Source organism: Centruroides sculpturatus, unplaced genomic scaffold (genome assembly GCF_000671375.1).
Source record: "Centruroides sculpturatus isolate CEXI.00-Female unplaced genomic scaffold, Cexi_2.0 scaffold666, whole genome shotgun sequence".
NCBI classification, from domain to species: Eukaryota; Metazoa; Arthropoda; class Arachnida; order Scorpiones; family Buthidae; genus Centruroides; species Centruroides sculpturatus.
Genome location: NW_019384928.1, coordinates 301,219 through 324,047, shown reverse-complemented (window position 1 = coordinate 324,047; position 22,829 = coordinate 301,219). Strand labels below are relative to the sequence as shown.

The 22,829-nt window shown below is 30.0% G+C and overlaps 1 protein-coding gene across 1 annotated transcript in view; it reads right to left on the bottom strand.

The window, feature by feature from the left end:
* LOC111631936 (transformation/transcription domain-associated protein-like) overlaps positions 1–22,829 on the bottom strand; it is a 169,908-nt gene that overhangs the window by 124,018 nt on the left and 23,061 nt on the right. The window contains exons 8-15 of the mRNA XM_023376276.1: positions 20,759–20,855; positions 19,333–19,471; positions 11,490–11,568; positions 11,199–11,403; positions 11,023–11,114; positions 10,227–10,428; positions 7,386–7,512; positions 3,382–3,523 (exon numbers count right to left, since the gene is read on the bottom strand). Of these exons, the coding sequence (XP_023232044.1) occupies positions 3,382–3,523; positions 7,386–7,512; positions 10,227–10,428; positions 11,023–11,114; positions 11,199–11,403; positions 11,490–11,568; positions 19,333–19,471; positions 20,759–20,855 (1,083 nt within the window). The remainder of the gene's footprint in view (positions 1–3,381; positions 3,524–7,385; positions 7,513–10,226; positions 10,429–11,022; positions 11,115–11,198; positions 11,404–11,489; positions 11,569–19,332; positions 19,472–20,758; positions 20,856–22,829) is intronic.

The window sequence follows — 22,829 nt, the reverse complement described above, 5'->3', positions numbered from 1 at the left end:
AAGTGCAAATGTAAAAAGGAGCATCATTGCATCCATTTGACCATATTCTGAAATTCTTAATGAAAGAAAAAAATCTAAACAAAGATGGATACTTTTTCCAAAAAATGTAAGAGATCCGAAACTTTGAAATATCATTTGTTTTTCTTAAGATTTNGTTATTTTTTTAATGTATTACTTGGCTTTAATTTGAGTATGTTTTTTGCATTGGAACGAATTATTTGGTTTTACATGTAATCATATGGGAAAAGATGATTCACCTTACGACATTTTCATGATGCGATCTCAGTTTCGGAACGGATTAATTTCGTATCCTGAGGTACCACTGTATTTATTAATTATTTTTGATAGTTTGTCTTAGTCTTTTGTAAAGGTTAAATATATATATATATATTATATCATTATAAAATCCTTTTCTGGCAAAGGAATATCACATAATCAAAGTTCATATATACGGTTATAAATAAAACAGTTAGGAGTTGAAAGTTGAAATTTAAAAATGTACACTGAGAAGGGATTTTTCAAAGTTTCCTTCCACAAGGGAGAGGATTAAGGTTAATCCTAAAGAACTCAGTTTCTACTATACTATTTTAGATGCAATTTTTTATTTTTAACTGCATTTTAATAGGGTATGCCGTGAGAATGTACCCTAAAAAAAATTTTTGGAAATTCCCCCACGGGGAGAGGTAGAAGATTAACTTGGCTTCTACTGTACTATTTTAGATTCAGTTTTTTGTGTTTTTGAGTGCATTTTAGTAAGGTATGTCATTAGAATGCAAAATAACAAGGGATTTTTGGAAATTCCACCAACCCGAGGGAAGAAGAGGACAGAATTAGTTTTAGTCAGTATAAAGTGTAAATAATGAAGAAGGAAAGTAAATAGTGGCACATATCCTGTAGTATACATTTTGGCTATTAATAAATATTTTAATCATCTCCACTTTTCAGGTAACTCATAAACATGTCTAAAATAAATGAATTTGAACAAACATTTAAATTCATCCCAAATTCGAAATTCCACACAAATTTTTTTAGATTTTAAAATTTAAAATTAATCATTTTATTCAAGAAAGGTTATCATCAAGTAAGTTAATTCTCCATTACAATGAAAAATTTTCTGATTTTTTTTATTTTTTAAATTACTTAAATAAAAGAATTTTTTAAATACTAAGAATTTATCCAGATAAAATGCAATAATGATTTTAATCATTTTTTTCTATTAGATATCCAATAAATAGAATAGTGAAAACAAAATTTCTCATAAATTTGACCCTAATCTTATAATATAATCGAGATGGGTTGATGATGATGATGACAATGATGATGATGATAATAATAATAATACTGTAATAATATTAAGCGCAGAGCCCAATTGTTAGAAGATAAAAATTAAAATTTAGTACATAGTTAGGGTACGTCATGAGAATGTAGACAAAGAACAGGCTTTCTGAAATTCCCCCCAGAGGAGAGGGAGAAGGTAATGGATTACCCTGAATTCAGATTTTCCTGTACTATTTTAAATGTGGTTTCTTGTGGGAAATCAAACATGTTTTTAGACCCATCTAAAAATTCTCTAATTAGTCTCAGAAGAGAGTGAACCTAATTCTTGGACCAGGTAAAAACAGGTAAGATTGGCTATAATAATCTTAATTTTCACTATCATTACTTTTTGCCCAAGCAACGCCAAGCTTATCAGCTAGTAATAAACGTAGGCTGTTTTTTTCAAGCTCTAATGGTCCATAAAAAAAAAAGACAAGTGTAAATAACAAAATGAATTTATTACCAAAAGTTAGGTACAAACATGGTTACTTTTTGACATAATCACTGTGAAGATTGAGGCATTTGTCATATCTATGGATAAGCTTTTTCATCTCCTTGTCATAGAATACTGCCACCAATGACTTGAGATAGACCCTAACATTGTTTTGAAGATCATCACTAGTCTTGAACCTCTGCCCTCCTAGTCACTTTTCCTGCTCAGGAAAGAGGTGAAGTCACTTGGCACTAAATCAGGGATACAAACTGGGTGTTTAAAGGTGGTGAAGACTTCCACCTAGCTTAAAACTTTTTAATGTATGAAGACTTCCACCTCTTTCCTGAAATAAAAACGTGGCTAGCAGGGCAGAGGTTTGAGACTAATGATGATCTTCAAAACATTGCTGTTGGGGAGACTATCCACATTTTGATGAGATTACTTTTTTTTTTTTTTCTCTTATAGAATTATCGCAGAGATATTTGCATATATTGTCAGGACAATCAGTTATTGGATGCTTTTCACATGATAGCTAAATGTTCTAATTTAGAAAAAATTTGAGAAAGTGTCTTTGGTATTTCTATTATTACATTTGAGAATTTTCTGGACCTTATCAGTAATTTAAGTAATTTTGATTTAATTAATTTTGTTCAAAAGATTAAATTATTTTTTAGGTAATCATATAATAATAAACAACACTTTTTGCCCACGACTATAAATTAGACAGAATTAGATAACCTAATAAATAGGGTATAACAATTTGCTGGGCTTATCACACCAAGGCCAACAGAAAGAAGGACCAGAATAAAAGTTCTGGTCCTTCTTTCTGATCTAATTCTGTCCAAGGTAATCTTATGTTAATTTATTTTATTTTAGTGATCCTTTGTATGGAGTGACATACATTGTTGTTTGTTTTGTGTATTGGAGTATTCGATTATTGTTGAAAGGTGGCATTTGCTTCCCCTTTAAAAGCGTGATCATGGATAAGAAGTGTTGGGAGACTATTCACATTTTGATCAGATTACTTATTCTTTTTTCTCTTATAGGTGGGTGTAATTATTGTTTATTTATAATGATGTTTTTGTATGGATAGTTCTCCCCATGATTTTGTTTTGTTATATGTTTATATTTGAATATGTTGTTTAAGTATTTATTTTGGTATTTATAATAATATCTGTATAATTTGTTTGTTTTATTTATGTAAATGTTAATTTTCTCTGTAATAATGGAAGGATTATAATATATTTTTCTTTTGGTGTGTAATGTATGTAACAATTTTTTGTATTCCCCACATCATGGGTATTACCCAGTATGTCTAAATAAATTAAATTAAACAACATTGTTAAGGCCATCTCAATTCACTGGAGGCTACATTCTATGACAAGGGATGGAAAAGCTCATCCACAGATATGACAAATTCCTCAATATTCACGGTGATTATGTCGAAAAGTAACCATGTTTGTACCTATCTTTTGGTAATATATTCATTTTGTTATTTACACTTGTCTTTTTTTTTATAGACCATCAAAGATTGAAAAAATTCCCTCGTATATTGTAATTTGAACGTGTTCAATTTCAAGTCTCCGTGACTAATAAAAATCTATAATATATAAAAGAAATTAAAAACATACGACGATTGTCTAGGTTGTGGTTGTCCTTGTGCTGGAACAGAAAGAGTATAGATATCTAAAGCTTGTAGAGCATATTTGGCTAAACGAATAAATACAAGTGTTTCCTTTGGTTGAAACTGTTTATTTTGTGTCAAAGTTGAATCTGTAATAAAAATTTTAATTTTTAAATATTTAATAAAAATAAATAAATATTATTTAATACTAATAATGCAGCAAAGTCATAGACTGATTATGAATAAGTATTTAGTTATGAACATATACATATTATTATATAATTTTTAAATATTTCAACTATATATTACAAATAAAATAGCAAAAATATTCAAAATATATTCATTATAACAACAAAAAGGTTTACAGCAATTTCATTTTTTTCAATATTATATTTTTCTAATTTATTTTGATATAGCTATACACCAACCGAATGCCGAAAATCTATCAGGCTAGTATAAGGCTAATTATTAAATGAATTACGTAACCAATTTGGCTTTAGAGGTAAGCGTTAGGCACCATCTCTAAAGCCAAATTGGTTACGTAATTCATTTACTAATTAGCCTTATACTAGCCCAATAGATTTTCGGCATTCGGTTGGTGTGTAGCTTTATTATATATTGGGTTTAGCAATGTTTATATTATTTTGATATAAAATTTCAACAAAAAGTAGCCTCTACATATAGGTAAAGAAAGTTCAAAATTGTTAATCTGATGTTACTTTAGAAGTGTATTGAGTTTTATCTTCAGAACTTTCCAATTTCTTGGAAAGTGAATTAAAAAATAGCAGTTTCAAAATAAACTTGAAATGTTTTTCTCTAAACAATAATCATTTAAATGGAAAATATTCATAATTCCTTTACTTTTAATATTCTTCAAAAGTCACCAAGTCAAAAATATAAGGAAGGATTCTTAAATCTTTGTTTCAGATTTCATTAAATTAATGTTTTAGTATTGAGAGACTCAAACTTCAATATAAGCTTCTAATATGTATTATCGATTAATTAGTAATAAATAACCAAGTCTCGTTGGCCTTATTGTTATAAGTACAGATTCATCACACACCTTTTGATTTTTATTCATTAATGCATGATGTCATGGAATATGTTTTGACTTATTCAACAGCCCTCTTCAGCCTGGTTACATATATACTTTTAACATAATGATATTATAATTAAAACACTTTATAAAAGAATTTAATAAATAAAAATGCAATATTCATAAAAACCAATGATTACTATATAACTAACCATGTTCAACATTACAACAATAACTGTAAAAAAACAAACATAAAAATTGATGTTAAATCAGTAGACATTGTAACCATACTTAAAGTTAATTTTATACCTCACATACATTGTTGTGTGATATTCAGTTCTTCATGGTATTTTCATTTTGGTATGTTCTTATCTTCTTTAAGTTTAATATACCATGAAATCAAAACCATCATATTTTACATTAATTAAACTGTCTCTTGACCTCCCTTTTACATCACTCATATACATTTATTTTCCTTTTAACTATTATGAGATTAATACAATTAATATTACAATGTTAAGTATAAAATAAAAGTCTAAAATAACATCCAAAAGAGTTACATACATTTTTTAAGTTGACTAAAACAATTGGTAAGGTCACTTGTAACGACAAACCACACTATTCATAAAGCAGCTTAGTTCCATCATGTGATCATTTATTGGAATGTATTATCTACTGTTTTAAATTTATATGTGGCTACCTTGACTGTTTGAGTTCTCTTCCTAAATTACCATTTATTTTATTATTTGTTTTTTATATAAAAATGTTCTATAAGTTGTCATTTGTATGTATTTTTTTCTTTTTGTAATATTCCTATAGTGTTCTGATTAATCTCACATCCATTTGAACTGCAGTGTTTAGCAATGGCAGAAATATTATAAATATACTTAATAGCTTGTATATGTTGATTGTTTCTTAATTTTAAGTTAGGACCTGTTTCACCTATATATGTATAGGGACATGGACAACTACAATGAAATTTATAAGCAGCCCCTTTTTTATTTAATATATCTTGATCCACTTTATTACTTGTACTATCAACACATTTTTTATAGTATTTTGATGCTTTGGTACTAAAATAATATTATATGGTCTTAGTATATTTTTATTTTTGCTGTCAACAGCTGTACACCTTAGAGGTATGAAGGAGTACATGTCAGGAGTAGCAATTTAGCACAGAGTATTTGGTGTCCAAGTCATGTGCACTTAAAATAAACCAGACTTGTAAGTAGTCTGGGAACTGAGAACCAAGTAAAAAAAAATATTAAATGCTGATTGTTTCTACAAACAGGTGTGAGTGTGAGATTTGCACATGCATTGCATGAGCTCTCAGAGACATAGTGTGAGGCTCTGGACAGGTCCGAACCCTCACTAAAATTTGCGTTAAAATAATTGTTTTAGAGAAAAAATGTATAGTAGTTAGAAATAGATTTTTATTTTATGAAAACGCGACACTAACTTTTAAACAATAGAAGAATGTAAGTCTGTCAACCATTTCCGGTTGGAGATCGAATTAAACTGAAATTTTGACCTCTCCCGCACCCCTGAAAGGTTTCGAATTGTCATCAGATGACAAGGAGAGACCAATCAGAAAGGGGACTCTGAGAGAAAATGGATAAAACCCCGGAAATTCAAGGACGCAATGACTTCTCCCGAAAGTTCCAAGTGCCAAATCTGTTGGTGTGTGTGTGTGTGTGTGTGTGTGTGTGTGTGTGTGTCTCACATCCATCTTTGTCTCCATCTCCCAACCTCGGATCAACATCTTTCCATCAACGGAAGTCGACCGCATCACCTGGAGTCATCGAGACGTGATGGAATGGTTCATTCGTGAACGAGGGATACTCCTTCAAAATGGGACTATCTTGGAAAGGAGAGGAAGACTCAGCGGCCGCAGCCGCCGCAGAACTTCCAAGATCGCGGAAATCTTGTAAGCTTCTTTCGTGTTTAATAAACGTTTGTGCTGTTTGTAAATGAAGCATCTATCTCTGACTCAACTGTTTCCATATGTCGTTGGTTGTTACCGCTCGGCAGTCCAAATGGCAAGGGAGATGATGACGATATATATCAGCTATTATTGTTCATCGAGTTTTTTTTATTTCTCCCCCCTCGGCCCCCACAATAGTCTCGTCTCAAAAATGGCTTTGCCATTTTACTTGTTTCAAATATTGTCTTTATATAAATTAATTTTTTGCATTTATTATTCCTTTTTTAAAATTATAAAGTCTGATATAATAGTATGATGTTTACATTGACAGAACTTAAATCAGATCCATTTTCTTTGGTTTCAGCATCAGAACTATGTATTTCTGACCTAAAATTACCATTTTTTAAATGTAAGCTTCATTGATCAATAACTTTCTGCATGCAGCCATTTTACAAAATATGAAATTATTAAGCAATACACCCTATTTAATGAAAATATTATTATTTTCACTGCTAATGGTGAAAATAACATTTTCATAAAACACACTTCCTTTATCAACTATTTATGAGTCTAAGCTGTCCATCTCCATAGAACATATGAAACTATGACAAGAGAGTCTAATACTTTGTTTTTTAGAGGAAAACTAGCTTAAGGAGCAAGACTTATTCAGAGACTGGAAAGTATTATACAACTGATGTAACCACAGTATACATTTGTTTTTTGAAACCGTGTCCTGTTTTATATTTGTGGCGTAGTAAACTCTAGTATTGTGTTTTATTCCAAAGACACATGGCAAATTTTCCATCAAATTCCTTTATTAGTTGAGTATTGTGTAGTAAACACAATACTAGTGTTTACTATGCCACAAATACAGTATACATATTGTACATCCTGTTACAATAAAAGAAGTTTACTTTATTATTATAAAGATTTCTCTTTTATATGCAAAAAATACTTTTAATTAAAATTATAAATATGAAGCCACAAATAATGACTGAATAAACTTTACCAAATAAGATTTATTAATATAATATAAATTGATATCACTAACCTCCAATAACTTTACAAGAAGCAATACCCCAAGTTATCGTTTTAACTCCACATACAAGTGTTTTGACTAAACTACGACAATCAGAGACAGTATAATTCGAAGCTTGTGAAGCTGGAAAGCCAAACCTCTGAAAAAAATTAAATTTTTTATTTATATTTTACAACAGAAAAACTTTAAAGCTAATAATTCATTGCTGATAAGGCTATTTAAACACAATCTATATGACATTAAATAAACAGGACAAAAATATTTTTAAATACTGATATAATGAAGATATAAACAAAGTTATTAAAATAATACATTTGTAAAATAAGAATGATAACATTTGTTAGATAAAAATTAGCAACATGCTAGTATCATCACCATTCTTATTCTCTAGAATAATATAAAAATATTTTTTAGTCATTTAAAATTAATAATAAATCATCATCCCAACAATTCCATATATTTTATAATAATCTACAGATAATTCCATCTGTGATTCCTTGACATATCCTGACCAATTATAACATTATTCTGACTTATTAACATCTCTGTACTTCTCCTTTCCATTATGTAATATTTGGCCATCTATTTAAGCACCATTTTGTACACAATTATATAACTTTTTTTTATTAAAGATACTTTATTCACTTACAGAAAATGAAAAAGTTTGCATAAAATTGATTATATAATTAGTAAACAGAAAAAATCATGCACTCTGCAAGAGGGAGAAATTGCTTATCATGTGCTGTTTGGTCCAGCACAGACCCATTCAAGGTCATTACATTTCTTCCCATCCCTTCCTGAAACTTATAGTGGGAGCAGTGGAGTTTTGGAAGAAAGGCAGGTATTCATTGTCAATGGTGTTTTTGAAAACCTGATTTTAACTCTATGGTGATATTTTGGTATACTCCCAAAAAATGTGGCCTTCTGAAATTCTGCAGGCCATCTAAATATGTAAATTTTCAGTTAGAGAGAAGACATATCACAAATAATAATCCTGCCAATTTTGATGGATTGATGATCTCTACATACTGTATGCAGCCAGCAGTAAAGAATACAAAGAATAAAAGCACACAAATTGCACGAGGTCTGCTACACATTCCAAAATGTCCTGTACACAATATCATTAAGCCGACTGATAGTTTTTTGCCTCCCTCCCCACGGAACCAACTGACTGCAATAAGTTAACCAAACATCACACAGGTCAAAAAAATTAAGAGGCTTTTGTACAGGACAGAATTGCAATCATTTAAGTTAAGGCATGAAACAATCAGTATTGTTAGAGGAAGGATAAGATGTAAACAAAAAAAGGCTTGGTGGTTATCACATTCCAAGTTAATATCTATCAGTTCAGGCAGCAGTGCACTCGATTTTTTCATACTCTCTATACAAGCTGCATCATTCAGCATTAGTCATTTTGGGCTTTTCTGATTCCTTCAAAATTTTTCTTTCCAATGATATGCATTTCTTACATTTCTGTTCATATTTCCTTTGCAATTTCTTCAATATTATGAAAATTTTCTTTAATTCACACAGTTATCAGCCTATAACTTTACAAATTCTATTTTATCAGTTATTATTGCTAAATAATATTGTAGATCCTGTCATTCTGTACAAATCAATGCACTTTTAATACCTTATCTTTTTGCAATCCAAGTTTCACTGCCCAAATGCCTCACTGTGTTGCCATTTTCAGTGTTGTATGTGAATACTACACTCCCCACATAGCTGCACAACCCCATTACCCACCATTAATTAATAATAAATTCCCTTAACACCCATTGACGAGATAACTCGTCAAGTTTACATAGCGTTACAAAAAACGCAGTCCTTAAGGCCATTTTTGACAAAATTTTTTTTTTCAATTTTTGGAATGATTTTTAACTCTCCAAATTTTTGCAAAAATTTTTGCCCGTGTGAAAAAATTTTATCGCAATTTTAATGAGCCTTTGATAAGGCTCGATTAAGGCTCAATTGTTTTTTAATGGGAGTTTTTTATCAAATTTATTTCATGGTTCCTAAGTTGTAGCGCACGGATTTTCCTTCGGTAAAGTTATTTAAAGCTAGTTTCTGATGTCAAAAACGACCTCCGATAGTTTTTTAATTTTTTTAATTAATCGATTTTATTATATATAAATTTAATTAATTAGGGGGGTCGGAAATTGCAATTATAATCTTAATTTTTTAAAAATATTTAAAAATATAGGCGTTGCTCATATTCACCCTACTTTAAACCCTTGTCCTCCCAAGACGTCTATGAGAATGCCCCAGGAAATCCGACTCCAGCTGTTCTCAAGGTCATCCAGCTGGAAGTAAACAATGACTCATCGGTGTTAAATTTCGCAGAAAGGCGAGATGAAGGAACTTAAACTTCCAAGCTTTTTCTTCAAAATAAATGCATTTCTTTCATTTTTTTTTTCAGTTTTAAGTATTTTTTTATGTATTTTTTATGCTTAATTACATCATAATAACAGGTGGTCATTAAGGGGTTAAATACAGATACAAACCTTCTATCCAACAAAATTTAAATTGTTAGATCATCATTTATAGTTTATGAGATATAAGAACAACAAATCTTGTCATTTGTTTGTAGACCTCTGTATACCAAACTGAATTTAAAGACAGTTCAGATCAAAAAGAAGTGAGACAGACATAAGAATTCCACAGATTCCCTGACTTTTTCAGCTAAAAATCTTCTTCCCTGACTTTCACTAATTTTCCCTGACTTTCCAGGTCTGTACGGACCATGCATACATCATTTATATTTCAAATTTTTCATCCAAGAAAAATAAAAATATTACTTTTCATAGAATAAAAGTAAGTAATACAATTATTATACAAGAATATAATAGTCACCTTCTCATCTTTACTCTCATTTAAACCACCAACAGAAAATGATGTTTTTGTATCATCTTTAACCTCAAGTTTCACTTCTCCAAATCCAGATGGTACCAAACCAATCATTGGTGGTGCAATCATTTGGGGTGTAGTAGGAGTTGCTGGGGGTTGAACAGAAGTCTGGGAAGAAATGGAAGTTGTTGTTCCAGACTGTTGGCGACTATATTAAATACAGATTGAAAATAATAAATATGAAGAAAACATATAGTTAATGACAAAAAAATATTTGATTTTATGATAACATATTCAATAAAAAATAAGTTTTGATAAAACATAACAAAGAAATTTCATTTAAACAATATAAACAAAGGCGTATGCCTACAAAGAAAAACACACATAAATATATAAATAATTTTTTTATAATAAACATCCATTAATGAACATTAAATTATATACTAATTTATTTTATTAATAGGAAAACAAATTCAAATTTTTAACAGAATATTCCATGAATTTTATTATTGTTTTCAATTACTCTTCAAGTCATAATGTTGCCATACTGTTTTAACCATATTAATTATATTGCATAATAAATACTTTTTAAATTTTAAATATTCCAAAATGTTGGAAAATTAACATTCAACTTTCCAAAATATGTATCTTTGTGAAAAAATAATAATAATAATCTGATATACAAAATAATAATATCTTAATAATTTTATATTCTGAAAAAATATTTATATAATTATTACCACAAATTTAGATTCAAGAAAGAAAACTACTCTCTTTCATTTTCAAACATAAAATTACTTACTATTTTTGCATTAAAACTGGCAATTGCAATTTTGCAATAGTTTTAAATTTTAATACAAATACTTCTAACATTCGCATTAAAAGCTCTCTACCCTGAAAACAAATAAAAATTTAAATCGATATATTTTTAAATTTTTGATAACTTAATTAAAAATTTTAATTAATAATAAAACATACATTTCCACTTTCCCTATCTGATTTTCCTCTTATACATTCAACAAGATTTAAAAGTAATTTGCAAGACATGGTTTGAATAGAAGTAGGCAAAGATTCATCGTGTACATTTTTAGAAAATACAGTAACAGCAGATGATAATTCTTTTAATGGAAGATGTTGACGAACATGATGAACTAGGTCAGCAAGAGTGCTGTAAGCTAAAGGTCTAAAGAAATTTTCAAATATTTTAATTTATGACATTTGTAATTTTATATTAAAAAATAATATTAATATTAAGAGAGTGTATTATACCTTAAGGATTCATACGCTGTCCATCCAGATCCTATCAAAATGGTTTCATCAAAAAACTGGTTTAAGCAAGACACAAACTCTAAAATAGAAAAAAAATTTACTACACTTGTACATTTTTATTTTAATTCATATAAATTTATATAATAAAATTAATTAATCATAAAAAATTAATATCTTTAAATCCTATTATATTTTTATATATAACACAAAGGATGCTCAAGAGCATTATTTTTATTTTATATTTGGTTCATATTATATTTGTATCATATTAAGGTGCATCTCATAAATATAAAGGCATAACAGATTTCCATGTAAAATCATTCACACTGAAAATTTTGTAAAAATAATTTATTTTCAGTTTGCTTGAACCTTCCCAAATACACATATAAAAACTCAGCCATCTATTGATACAGAAAAAAATAAACAACAAGTTTAAAAAATTTTTATCAGTTTGACTGTCCCAAAAATATAAAGGCATATAACAAAATTAATTGAAACAATTAATGACATGTTAATAAATTAATACCCAATGAAGCCTCCTTTGGCTAAAATAATAACACAAACATCCCAAAGCCTGATATTTTAGTAATGTGCCAAACACTGTCAGATTTAATCTGGCAGTTGTTTGGCATATTACTAAAATAATAACTTTGTAAATATGATCTGGCATTGACTGTATGAGTTTTTGGAAAATATATGAATTTATTTCTTCCCAGTGATGAATTAGGGCTTGTTTTAGTTTCTTCACACTATTATATTGCCACCCATTTGTGTATAAGGCTCTAAGCCAGTGATTCCCAAACTTTTCAAGCCACCACTCCCTTGGTTCCATAAACTTATACCCAATACCCCCAATGCCCCCTAAACCATTTTCTCTTGTGTGAGAAAGGCTTCAAAATATTCTTAGAAAAATTTTGTTATGAACCTCAAACTTTGTATCCTTTATCATACATTGTTCTCCACACCAAGAAACCATTAAATGCAATGTTTCTTCTTACATGTTTTAATGGAAAAAAGGGAAAGGTTATCAGAACCATGCCTCCAGCACCTCCTGTTGACCCCTTGCTTCTTATCATCTCCCTAGATTTACTCACTGCCCCCAAGGGTAAGTAGCACCCTCTTTGGGAACCACTGTTATAGCCAGAATACCACAAAGATTTCCCATTAGATTAAGATCAGGAGATAGAGCTGGCCAATCAATAATAGGTAACCCATTAGCTAAAAACTATTCAGATGCAAAGTTTGCTGTGTGAATAGGAACAGGAGTTGTATATAGATTAAATTGTACATATCATAACGTAAAAGAAATTTATTATATAGAAGAAACAAAATGAATGTTGAATGATGGAGTAAAAGAACATGAAGTAGCAATTCAATTGGAAACATGCAGTGTCCACAGATTAAACATTTTAAAATTAATAATAATAAAATTGATAGAAATAATGTAAAAATATTATTTAAAAATAAAGATCTTTATTTAAGAAAATTTAAAAAACATATAGTAATAGTTAATCTCAAAAACTTGATTAATTTAAATACTAGCATGGATATTGATGTAGTTTGGAAAGACATCATAATCAATTAGAAAAATTGTAATGTCTGTGGAGATGGATAATTTCATGAAGTTGGATGAAGTTGATTTATTAAATCTCTTAAATTTTTAAATTTGGTCTTTGTAAAATATGTAAGTTTGTAATTTTTTATTTTTATGTTATGATTGTAAAAAAGAAATTTTTTAAAAATAAATCCTGTATTTTTTTTAGCCTCAATTGATTGGCAGAGTTCCAATCCAAAATGTATTGTTTTCAATGAAGGGCAATTTTATGTGTCAAAGTCTGTTTTACTCAGATTAATATTAATTATGTAATGAAAATTACATACATAATTCATTACATAATTAATATTAAGATCTGTGTTAAGTCTCAAGTTATTTCTGAAGAAAATAAGTTAAAATAATCATTATATCTAAGCCATAAAAAAAAATCTAAAAGTTACTGTATAAAACTATCAATGTTCAAAGTAAATTAAACAGCCAAGTGCATTTATCTTTAATTTTCCTATTTACACAAAATACATATGATTAAAAATAAATTTTAATCATGAAATCCATTAACAATACATACTCTTTAAAACTAAGTTTTAATTTATTATTTAATTCATCTGAGACTGCATATTACTCAATAAACAAAACTTACTCTAACACCTTGTAAACGTGCAGACAAATTTATTAACTTCCTAACATTTTCAGCCATTTTAAATGACTTTTATCAAGAAAAAACTTTAAAATTCAAACACAGTACGTTCGCATAAACGAATAGGTTTTTCAAACGTTTTTGAATGATATTCTATTGAACATTAGGTGCACCATCTTTATCAATATCTAATATTAACACATGAAGATAAAATAAAAAGCATAAAAATAAAATAAAATCGGGACCATAAAGAGAAAATAATCACAGACATTAAAAAGAAATTAAGACGCCTCAAATATAACATATAACATAACACGGGCATATCGTAATGTTAAAAAGCATTTAGGCTGTGTTTCTTAAAAATGCATTTTCTACTGTATCCTTTTCCTCTGTATGTTAGGGTTTATATCAAGCTTGAGTGCTATGCCACCAACAATTTATTTGATTCTCGAAAGTTGATGGAGAGACCTTTTTGGTTGGCTTTACAGATCTGCCATGCTTCCGCGTAACGACGGTGCTTAATGTCCCGAACTACTTGTATTAGTCTTGCTTGGTCCCATTCGGCTTTGACTTCTTGGGGGTTGGCTAAAACGTAAGTGGCCAGAGCTGTGCATGATTGTTCACTTCTTATGCTTCTTTGGTGTTCCGCTATCCTATCCTTGATAGATCTTCCAGTGGCTCCAATATACATTAATTTATTTTGTTGCCGTGTGTCTGTAATGGGGATTTTATAAACTCCAGGAAGTGTGTTTCTGTCAGTCTCGTCTTTATCTGATCTTAGTAGTTGGTAAATGGTAGGGTTCCTTTTATATATGATTCTTTTGTTCGTGGCTTTTCCGATGCATCTACAGATATTATTCAGTGATGCTCTATATTCTATCGTAGTAAACCCCTCGGTATTAGGTACTTTTCTTCTCTTGCAGCATTGGCTGGTAATAGCCTTAATATTGACCCTGTATGTCTTGGCTAGCTTATATATATAATTCAGCTCTTCTGTTCTGTCCTGGGTATTGTTACAGTGTGAATGGGCTCTTGTGATGAGTGCTCGAAATTCTGCTAATTTATACACTTGGGGGTCTTGGGAGATCCAGGGAATAAATATCCGGTTGTAGATGGGTTTTCGGTAGACCTTAGTACGGAAATCTCCTAAGTTGTCAAGTTGTATAGATAGGTCCAAGAAATGTATCATCTTATCATTTTCCTGCTCGAGTTCTATCTCTAGGTCGAATCTGTTATCATTTATGTCCTTTATGAAGTGCTGTATGTTAGGTTTTACTTTCCAGAATATAACTACGTCGTTGACGTATCAAGTGTACGTTAGCATTTGCATTTCGGCAATACTGCATTTTCTAGTGTTCTAAGTATCATCTCATATAACGAACCTGCAAGAGGGCTGCCCATAGCTACACCTTTCTGTTGAGTGTAAGTGACACCTTTGAAGTTAAATATCAATGAAAAATAGTAAGGTGCGCTAGCTCTAAAATCTGCTTTCTTTTCTTTTCTGGGGAGGTGATCTAGCAAAGCAGGAGGTCACTTAGATGACAAAAACATGGTTCCAGTTTAACAGATGGAGAAAGTGCCTTGAAGTCCAACACCGTCATATATTTAACTTCTTGCGAATTTATATTAGCCATTTTATTTAAAAGCTCTACAGGTTGTTTGATGCTGTATTGATTCTTGGGAGCGTATTGCTGAACGAAGTTGTGTACCCACTTTTCTACTAATATTGTGGGTGCGTTTCCTTTATCGACCACCAGTCTTGAAGCTTTATCATTTTTATAAGTTTTTGCAAATCCAAATAGCCTAGGGGTTGACAGCAATTGAACTATTATATTCTTGAGGCCCAGCTCTTTGGCCAAGAGTGAGGTTGCGAACTTTTTAAATCTTGCTTATAATTTCACCATGGCGTTGGGGTGCGCAGTCGTACAGCAGGTATCTCTGATGTATTTTGACAGAAGGTCATCATATCTGCTTCTCTTCATAATTACTAAATCTTTTGACTTGTCAGCCCTTGTGAGAACTAGATTATTATCTTTCAGCCACTTTAGAGTTTTTCTGATATAAGAACAAATTGGTTCGCTGTCTCTTTTATGTTTTTCGTGCTTGATTTTAAGCGCAACTTCCCACCTGAACATTTCTTTCTTGATCTCGCTCAGGCCCTCTAATGCCTGCTCAACATCCGGCATGAGTTTGTCGTGCATAACTATAGGTAGTGGGGCATATTTAGGGCCATATTTACATGCCTTGTTCACGTAAGTAGACAGGTTGATGCTGTCTCATATAACCGTAGATCTGATCATCGTTTTATAGTAAGTTTCTTGGTGCTTTCTGATCCATGCCATTTTGTTCTTATATCGCTTCTTTAATCTTTCTGTCACTTGTGTAGCTAAGCTTACGACTTGTTCGTTAGCTTCTTTTAAAACATGAGGGTCAAGGTCATATAGTTCATTTTATAGTTCGATTAGCTCTTTCAGCAGGAAAAACTTTCTCCTTCTTATGTTGCGGATAGCTTTTCATAAGCAGATGGTTCTAAATTTAGGGATTAGCGAGGCATATCCGTGCAGTAAACGAATTTGCCAAATCGACATAGGAAAGACATTGCGAGTTCTGCATTCTGTCAAAAACTCAAGCTTCATGTTGTTTCTACAAGGAAAAGCCACGAACAAAAGAATCATATATAGAAAGGAACCCTACCATTTACCAACTACTAAGATCAGATAAAGACGAGGCTGACAGGAACACACTTCCTGGAGTTTATAAAATCCCCATTACAGAAACACGGCAACAAAATAAATTAATGTATATTGGAGCCACTGGAAGATCTATCAAGGATAGGATAGTGGAATACCAAAGAAGTGTAAGAAGTGAACAATCATGCACAGCTCTGGCCACTTACGTTTTAGCCAACCCCCAAGAAGTCAAAGCCGAATGGGACCAAGCAAGACTAATATAAGTAGTTCGGGACATTAAGCACCGTCGTTACGCGGAAGCATGGCAGATCTGTAAAGCCAACCAAAAAGGTCTCTCCATCAACTTTCGAGAATCAACTAAAGTGTCGGTGACATGGCACTCAAGCTTGATATAAACCCTAATATACAGAGGAAAAGGATACAGTAGAAAACGCATTTTTAAGAAACAGACAGCCTAAATGTTTTTTAACATTACTATATGCCCGTGTTACGTTATATGTTATATTTCATTTCATTCATTCATGGGTGTTCTGTCCTAGGACAAATCTGTGGAAAGCAGTCAAATTATAGAATTCTCCTTCTCCAACATTCTCTATTTCGGGCTTCTTCTTTTATTTCTTTATAAGTTTTGCCCAGTAAAACATCATCTATCAATACTTTTCTTTTTCTTCCTCTTTGTTTCCTTGCATCAATTTTTCCTTCTAATGCCACTCGCATTAATCCTTCTCCTCGCAATATATGACCTAGCCAGTTATTTTTTCTTCTTTGTATTGTTTTTAAAAGAGATCTCTGTTCCTGGACCAAATTTAAAACATCTTCATTCTTAACCTTTTCTGTCCACTTGATTTTCTCCATTCTTCGCCATAACCACATTTCATATGCTTCAAGGTAGTTTGTTTCCTTTTTCCTTAAGGTCCAAGTCTCTGCTCCATATAAAGTTATGCTCCAGGAAAAGCATTTTATTAACTTCTTTTTAAGTGTTTGGTTCATTTTTCCAATAAGAAGGTTCTTCTTCTTATAAAAAGCCATTTTTCCAGCCCTGATTCATTCTTTGATTTCTTTTTCACATCTGCCATCTCCCTGAATAATGTTGCCAAGATACCTAAAATGTTGAACTTTCTCTATTTTGTTTCCATCAATTAGGATTTTCAAATCTTTGCTAATTAGCCTTCCAACTTTCATCACTTTTGTTTTAGCTATGTTAATTTTCATTCCGAATTTCTTGCAAGTTTTGTTGAGTTTTGTTACCAAACATTGTAGAGTTTGTTCATTTGGTGCAAGTAAAGCAATATCATCTGCAAACCTAATGCTTTGTATTAATTGGCCTCCAATTTTAATTCCGAGGCTGTCCTCACTTATTGCTTCATTCATTAATTCCTCAAGATAAATGTTAAAAGGAGTAGGTGAAAGTGTACACCCTTGCCTGACTCCTTTTCCAATACTGCATGGTTTGCTTTCTTCAGTTTTTGTTTGGATAATGGCAGATTGATTCATATAAAGTGAAGCAATGAGTCTTCTATCTCTCCAATCTGTTCCTATTTTTCTTAAGATTTCCATTAGCTTTGTCCAGTTAACCAAATCAAAAGCCTTTTCCATGTCAATAAAGCAAATGTACATATCCTTATTAACCTCAATGTTTCTTTCATAGATTGTTCTCAAGAGGCCAATAGCATCCTACGTTCCTTTTCCGAATCCAAATTGTTCTTCACATAGAAATGTTTCAGCCTTGTTGTAGAGTCTTCTGTTAATGATTTTGAGAAGGATTTTTGAGTCATGTGAAATTAAACTATTTGTTCTAAAATCACGACACTTTTTAGCTTTTGCTTTCTTTGGTATAGGTATCAAAATACTTTGAGCAAAGTCTTCAGGCCATTCTCCTGTTTTATATATGAGATTGCATAAGTCTGTTATTTTCTTGATTCCTTCCTTGCCTAACCCTTTTAGAAATTCAGCTGGTAATCCATCTACTCCTTCTGACTTTTTGTTTTTCAATTCTTTAATTGTCAATCCAACTTCATCTTTCATGATAATAGGTCCTCTTTCATCATTAGCTATTTGAGAAGACTTTTCCAATTTTAACTCTTTAGGTTTTGTGTTCTCTCCATAGAGATCTCTAATATATTCTTTCCAATGGCCCATTATATCAGTTGGGATTAAAAGTGCTTTTCCATCTTTGTCTTCAATACTCAGAATTTGGTGGGTGAGATCATTTGTTAGTTTTTTGACTTTTTTGTATGATAGATCATATCTGCCTTTTTTGTTCAGTTCTTTGATTTCCTCACATTCCTTACTTAACCAAGCTTCTCTAGCTTTTCCACTTTCACGTCTCAATTCATTATTTAACTTCTTGTACATCATTCTCCCTTTTTCATTATTTATATTTTTCCAATTTCTTCTTTCATCCATTTTCTCAATCATTCCTTGAGTAATTCAAGTTTTTTTTAATTCTAGTACCATTTACATATCCAAGAAAATTTTCAGCCGATTCCTTTATTGTATCTTTAATTCTTTTCCAATTTTCGTTTGGGTCAAACTCACAGTCAAAGTCATATGAAAGTTCTTTTAATTTATATATATGTTATATTTGAGGCGTCTTAATTTCTTTTTAATGTTTGTGGTTATTTTCTCTTTATGGTCCCGATTTTATTTTATCTTCATGTGTTAATATTAGATATTGATAAAGATGGTGCACCTAATGTTCAATACAATATCATTCAAAAACATTTGAAAAACCTATTCGTTTATGCGAATGTACTGTGTTTGAATTTTAAAGTTTTTTCTTGATAAAGGTCATTTAAAATGGCTGAAAACGTTAGGAAGTTAATAAATTTATCTGCACGTTTACAAGGTGTTAGAGTAAGTTTTGTTTATTATTTAACAACCCAAGTTTATTATGTAATTATAAAAAAAATTAACATACTATTACAGTAAATGTAAACATGCATACACATACAAACTTACTTTCTCGAAGGTCTGTTGCTAAAATATGACGTGCAGCTATCAACAGTTCTTTCCTAAGATGTGCTACTTCATGAGGACATAAAGTTAACAAACCAAGCATTCCTTTAGCCAACTGACTTGAATGAATGTTAACTATATCCTAAAAATATTTTAATAGAAGTTATATTATAAAAAATATTTTATTCACTGAATACAAAATGCATGTTATTTAAGAAAACAAGTTATAATTTGCTTATATTTTTTCTATAATTATTGAAAATTTTTTTAATAAATAGCAAAAATTACTTTAATGCAGATTAAATTTATGAAAAACTTCTTAAATTATATCTCTCTTTAACAAAGAAATTTTATATTTTAATATAAAACTAACTTTTGTCAAAAATACGTAAAAAAATGAAATAAAATCATGTTTTAACTTAGATTAATTTTTATTGTGTATTTTACATATTTCCTGATAAATATTTATAAATATATAAATATATATATTTACATACATACAAACATATATATATATATATACATACATAAAAGTCTAGATAAAACAAAAAGTAAAATAAAAATAAATAATATATGTTTTAAGGAATAGTAATTACACGCAAATATAACTGTTGCTTTGTATCCAGACTAAAATAATTACAGATTATTAAAGTAATTCATTTGCTTGTAAAATATGAAGTTTCACTCAGCATAATATTAAATTTTAAATTAGGCTAAATTAAAATTATGAAGTGATATTTCATACTTGAAAATTATTAGGAACATTTTTCTGTGTGAAATTATTGTTATTATTTTTATAGGCATAATACAGCAAGATTTTATGAATATCACTTAAATTTTAAATCTTCTAAATTCAGTTTTTGAAAACAAAATTAAAAACAAATGGCTTTTATCTTTAATTAAATAAAAACGACCATCTTTTCTATGAAACAGATCAAACTTAAAAACTTCAGTCAAATATAAATATAGTAATTTTTTTATACTTTCTTTCTTATGAAGTAGCTGAAGCAAAACAACAATTAATTGTTTTCCTATAAAGAATTGGTGTTGTAATATACATATATAATCTAGTATTTTTATTCAAAATAACTATTTAAAACAATAGAATTAGATTAATTATCCAATTCTTATTTAATTGTATTGTAGAAAAATACACAAAAAAAATCAATTCTTCTTTCCTTTCTGACTTAAGGAGGATATATATATATAACTTCAAAATTCTGAAACATTACATAAATAATGAAATAAAAATTAAAGTTAAAAAAAAGTAAAAGCAAACCAACTTGGCAGAGAAAAACACTTTTATTACATCCGTAAATCCCCTAAGTCAGGAAGGAAAAAAATATTGATTTTTTGTGTATTTTTCTACAATACAATTAAGTAAGAATTGGTTAGTAATTTTAGTTTTGCTATAAAACTTTTAATTTACCTGATAAATTCTCACTATATATGCTAAGAAGGATAACGTTTTTATTTGGGCAGCCATAAAATCCACAAAAACTTCTTTATTAAAAGATGAACTTGATCTGAAATTATAGCAAATAAAAAACATTTATATAGATATATCTGCAAAAAAGCCAATTTATGCTAAAATACAATTAAAAATTAAAAATGAGAAGTTGATATAGTTATGACATTGTCAATGATATTGTATCAAATTGTTTTATATTTTTATATAACTTTGTTAAGACATTACAATTCTGAACAATTATAAATTAACATATTTAAAATATAAAGAGCTTATAGCATACAATAACAGCTTATTTACTTTCAAATCACTACAAAAATAAGCATAAAAATCTTTTTTCATTTACATTTGATTCATATTAACCTTTGTAGAGAGGGTTAGGCAGATATGGCACTATCACGATGTAGTGGAGAATAAACGTGGGAAATTTTTTAAGAATTTCTCCATGTGTTTTTCTCGTTTCCATTTTGGAAAAAATTTTTTTAAACAGTTATGTCCAGTAAAGAAAAATCTTTCTTTATTGTCACGTAATTCCTTTTTTATGTGAATTCTTTTTCACTGTAATTTTTGGCGATATCCACAAAATTTTTTTGCAGATATAGACATCATTCTCCAGTGCCATGTGATTGCCTTGGACTGGTATATCCGTCGATCACTGCAGAGTGGTTAAGGAATAGATATTATTATATCACTAGAAATTCTCTGTCAAGCATGACAAAATATTTTTTTAAGAAAGTAGAAATTGGAGAATTGAGAAGAGTAGATATTTCAAGAAATTCAAGAAGGGTTGCTAATATTTCTACAAATTAAGTAGTTTATACTCAAACTTGACATTGTGATACTGTTTCTGCAGCCCTTGACAAAGCCATTCTTACTCAATGTTACTGAAGTCAAGACCTCATGGCTTTCAAGGGTCTCAGTTGTTCTTATTCTTTTAAATCTAGAATTTCCCTGACTAATTTAACACTTATGCGTTTTCCTATGCATTTATTCCCCCCAATAAAATAGTGAGTTTTTTTAATTCCATGTTGATAAAACAAAGATGATTTGTATGTATGTTAGTTAGATGAACAATAACACTTTCTAAATAATGGGCTCATTAAATTGTTACTTCTGATTGAATAATAAAATGTCACATGGTCACTATGGAAAAATTTCTTTTTTAAATTTGTTATAAAAGTGACACATGCAGCTATCTTTTTTTAAAGTTTAAATTTAATGAAGTAAGTTTAAAGTATGCCATTTGCCAAAATATTTAAAAATGCAACTTAAGAGAAATTCCCTCATCAAGCATGAATGTCATGTGATCACAGACATCACTGCAACATAACTGCAATAACTGATCCCAAAGCAATAATATGTTTATTCTATAGCTAACATTTCCACAAAATAAGTAGCCTAAACTTTCTGTCAAAACATAAAACAAATATAACCAAAATTTCATCTGAATCAGACAAAAATTGTAGGAGTTATAATGAATTCATGCACAGAGAGAGAAAAGGAGAGAGAGAGACAACAGCTTTTATATTAATAATTGCAATGATTCTAACTCACAAGTATGCTAGTTATAATATCATATATATACAGGTAACCCCCATATAACACGGCACTTCTATAGCACGGATTCACTCTAACATGGTTCGAGAATTGGTACCACCCCCGTATAACACGGTACTGTTATAGCACGGATTCACTCTGACACGGTTCGAGAATTAGGTAAAACTTTTGTACAACATGAAATGTAATAAATTTTTACATATAAAATTATTATTTTCGTGAACTATTAGTACTTAAGTATGTAAATTTTCTTTTCTCGCCTTCTGTCGATACACGTGGTCCTTCTCGAAACTTGTTTCAATGTTGCCAGATCTCGACGCTTCTGCTTCTGATGTTGCCGAATGTTTTTCCCTTATTCCATACTTGCTTTATTCTTCATAAGTGCTTAGCACCATATAAGGAAATTTATAAAGACCTTTTAACTAGAAGCAAGCAATCTAAAATTACATACATTTTGCAAAAGGTAAAGCATGGA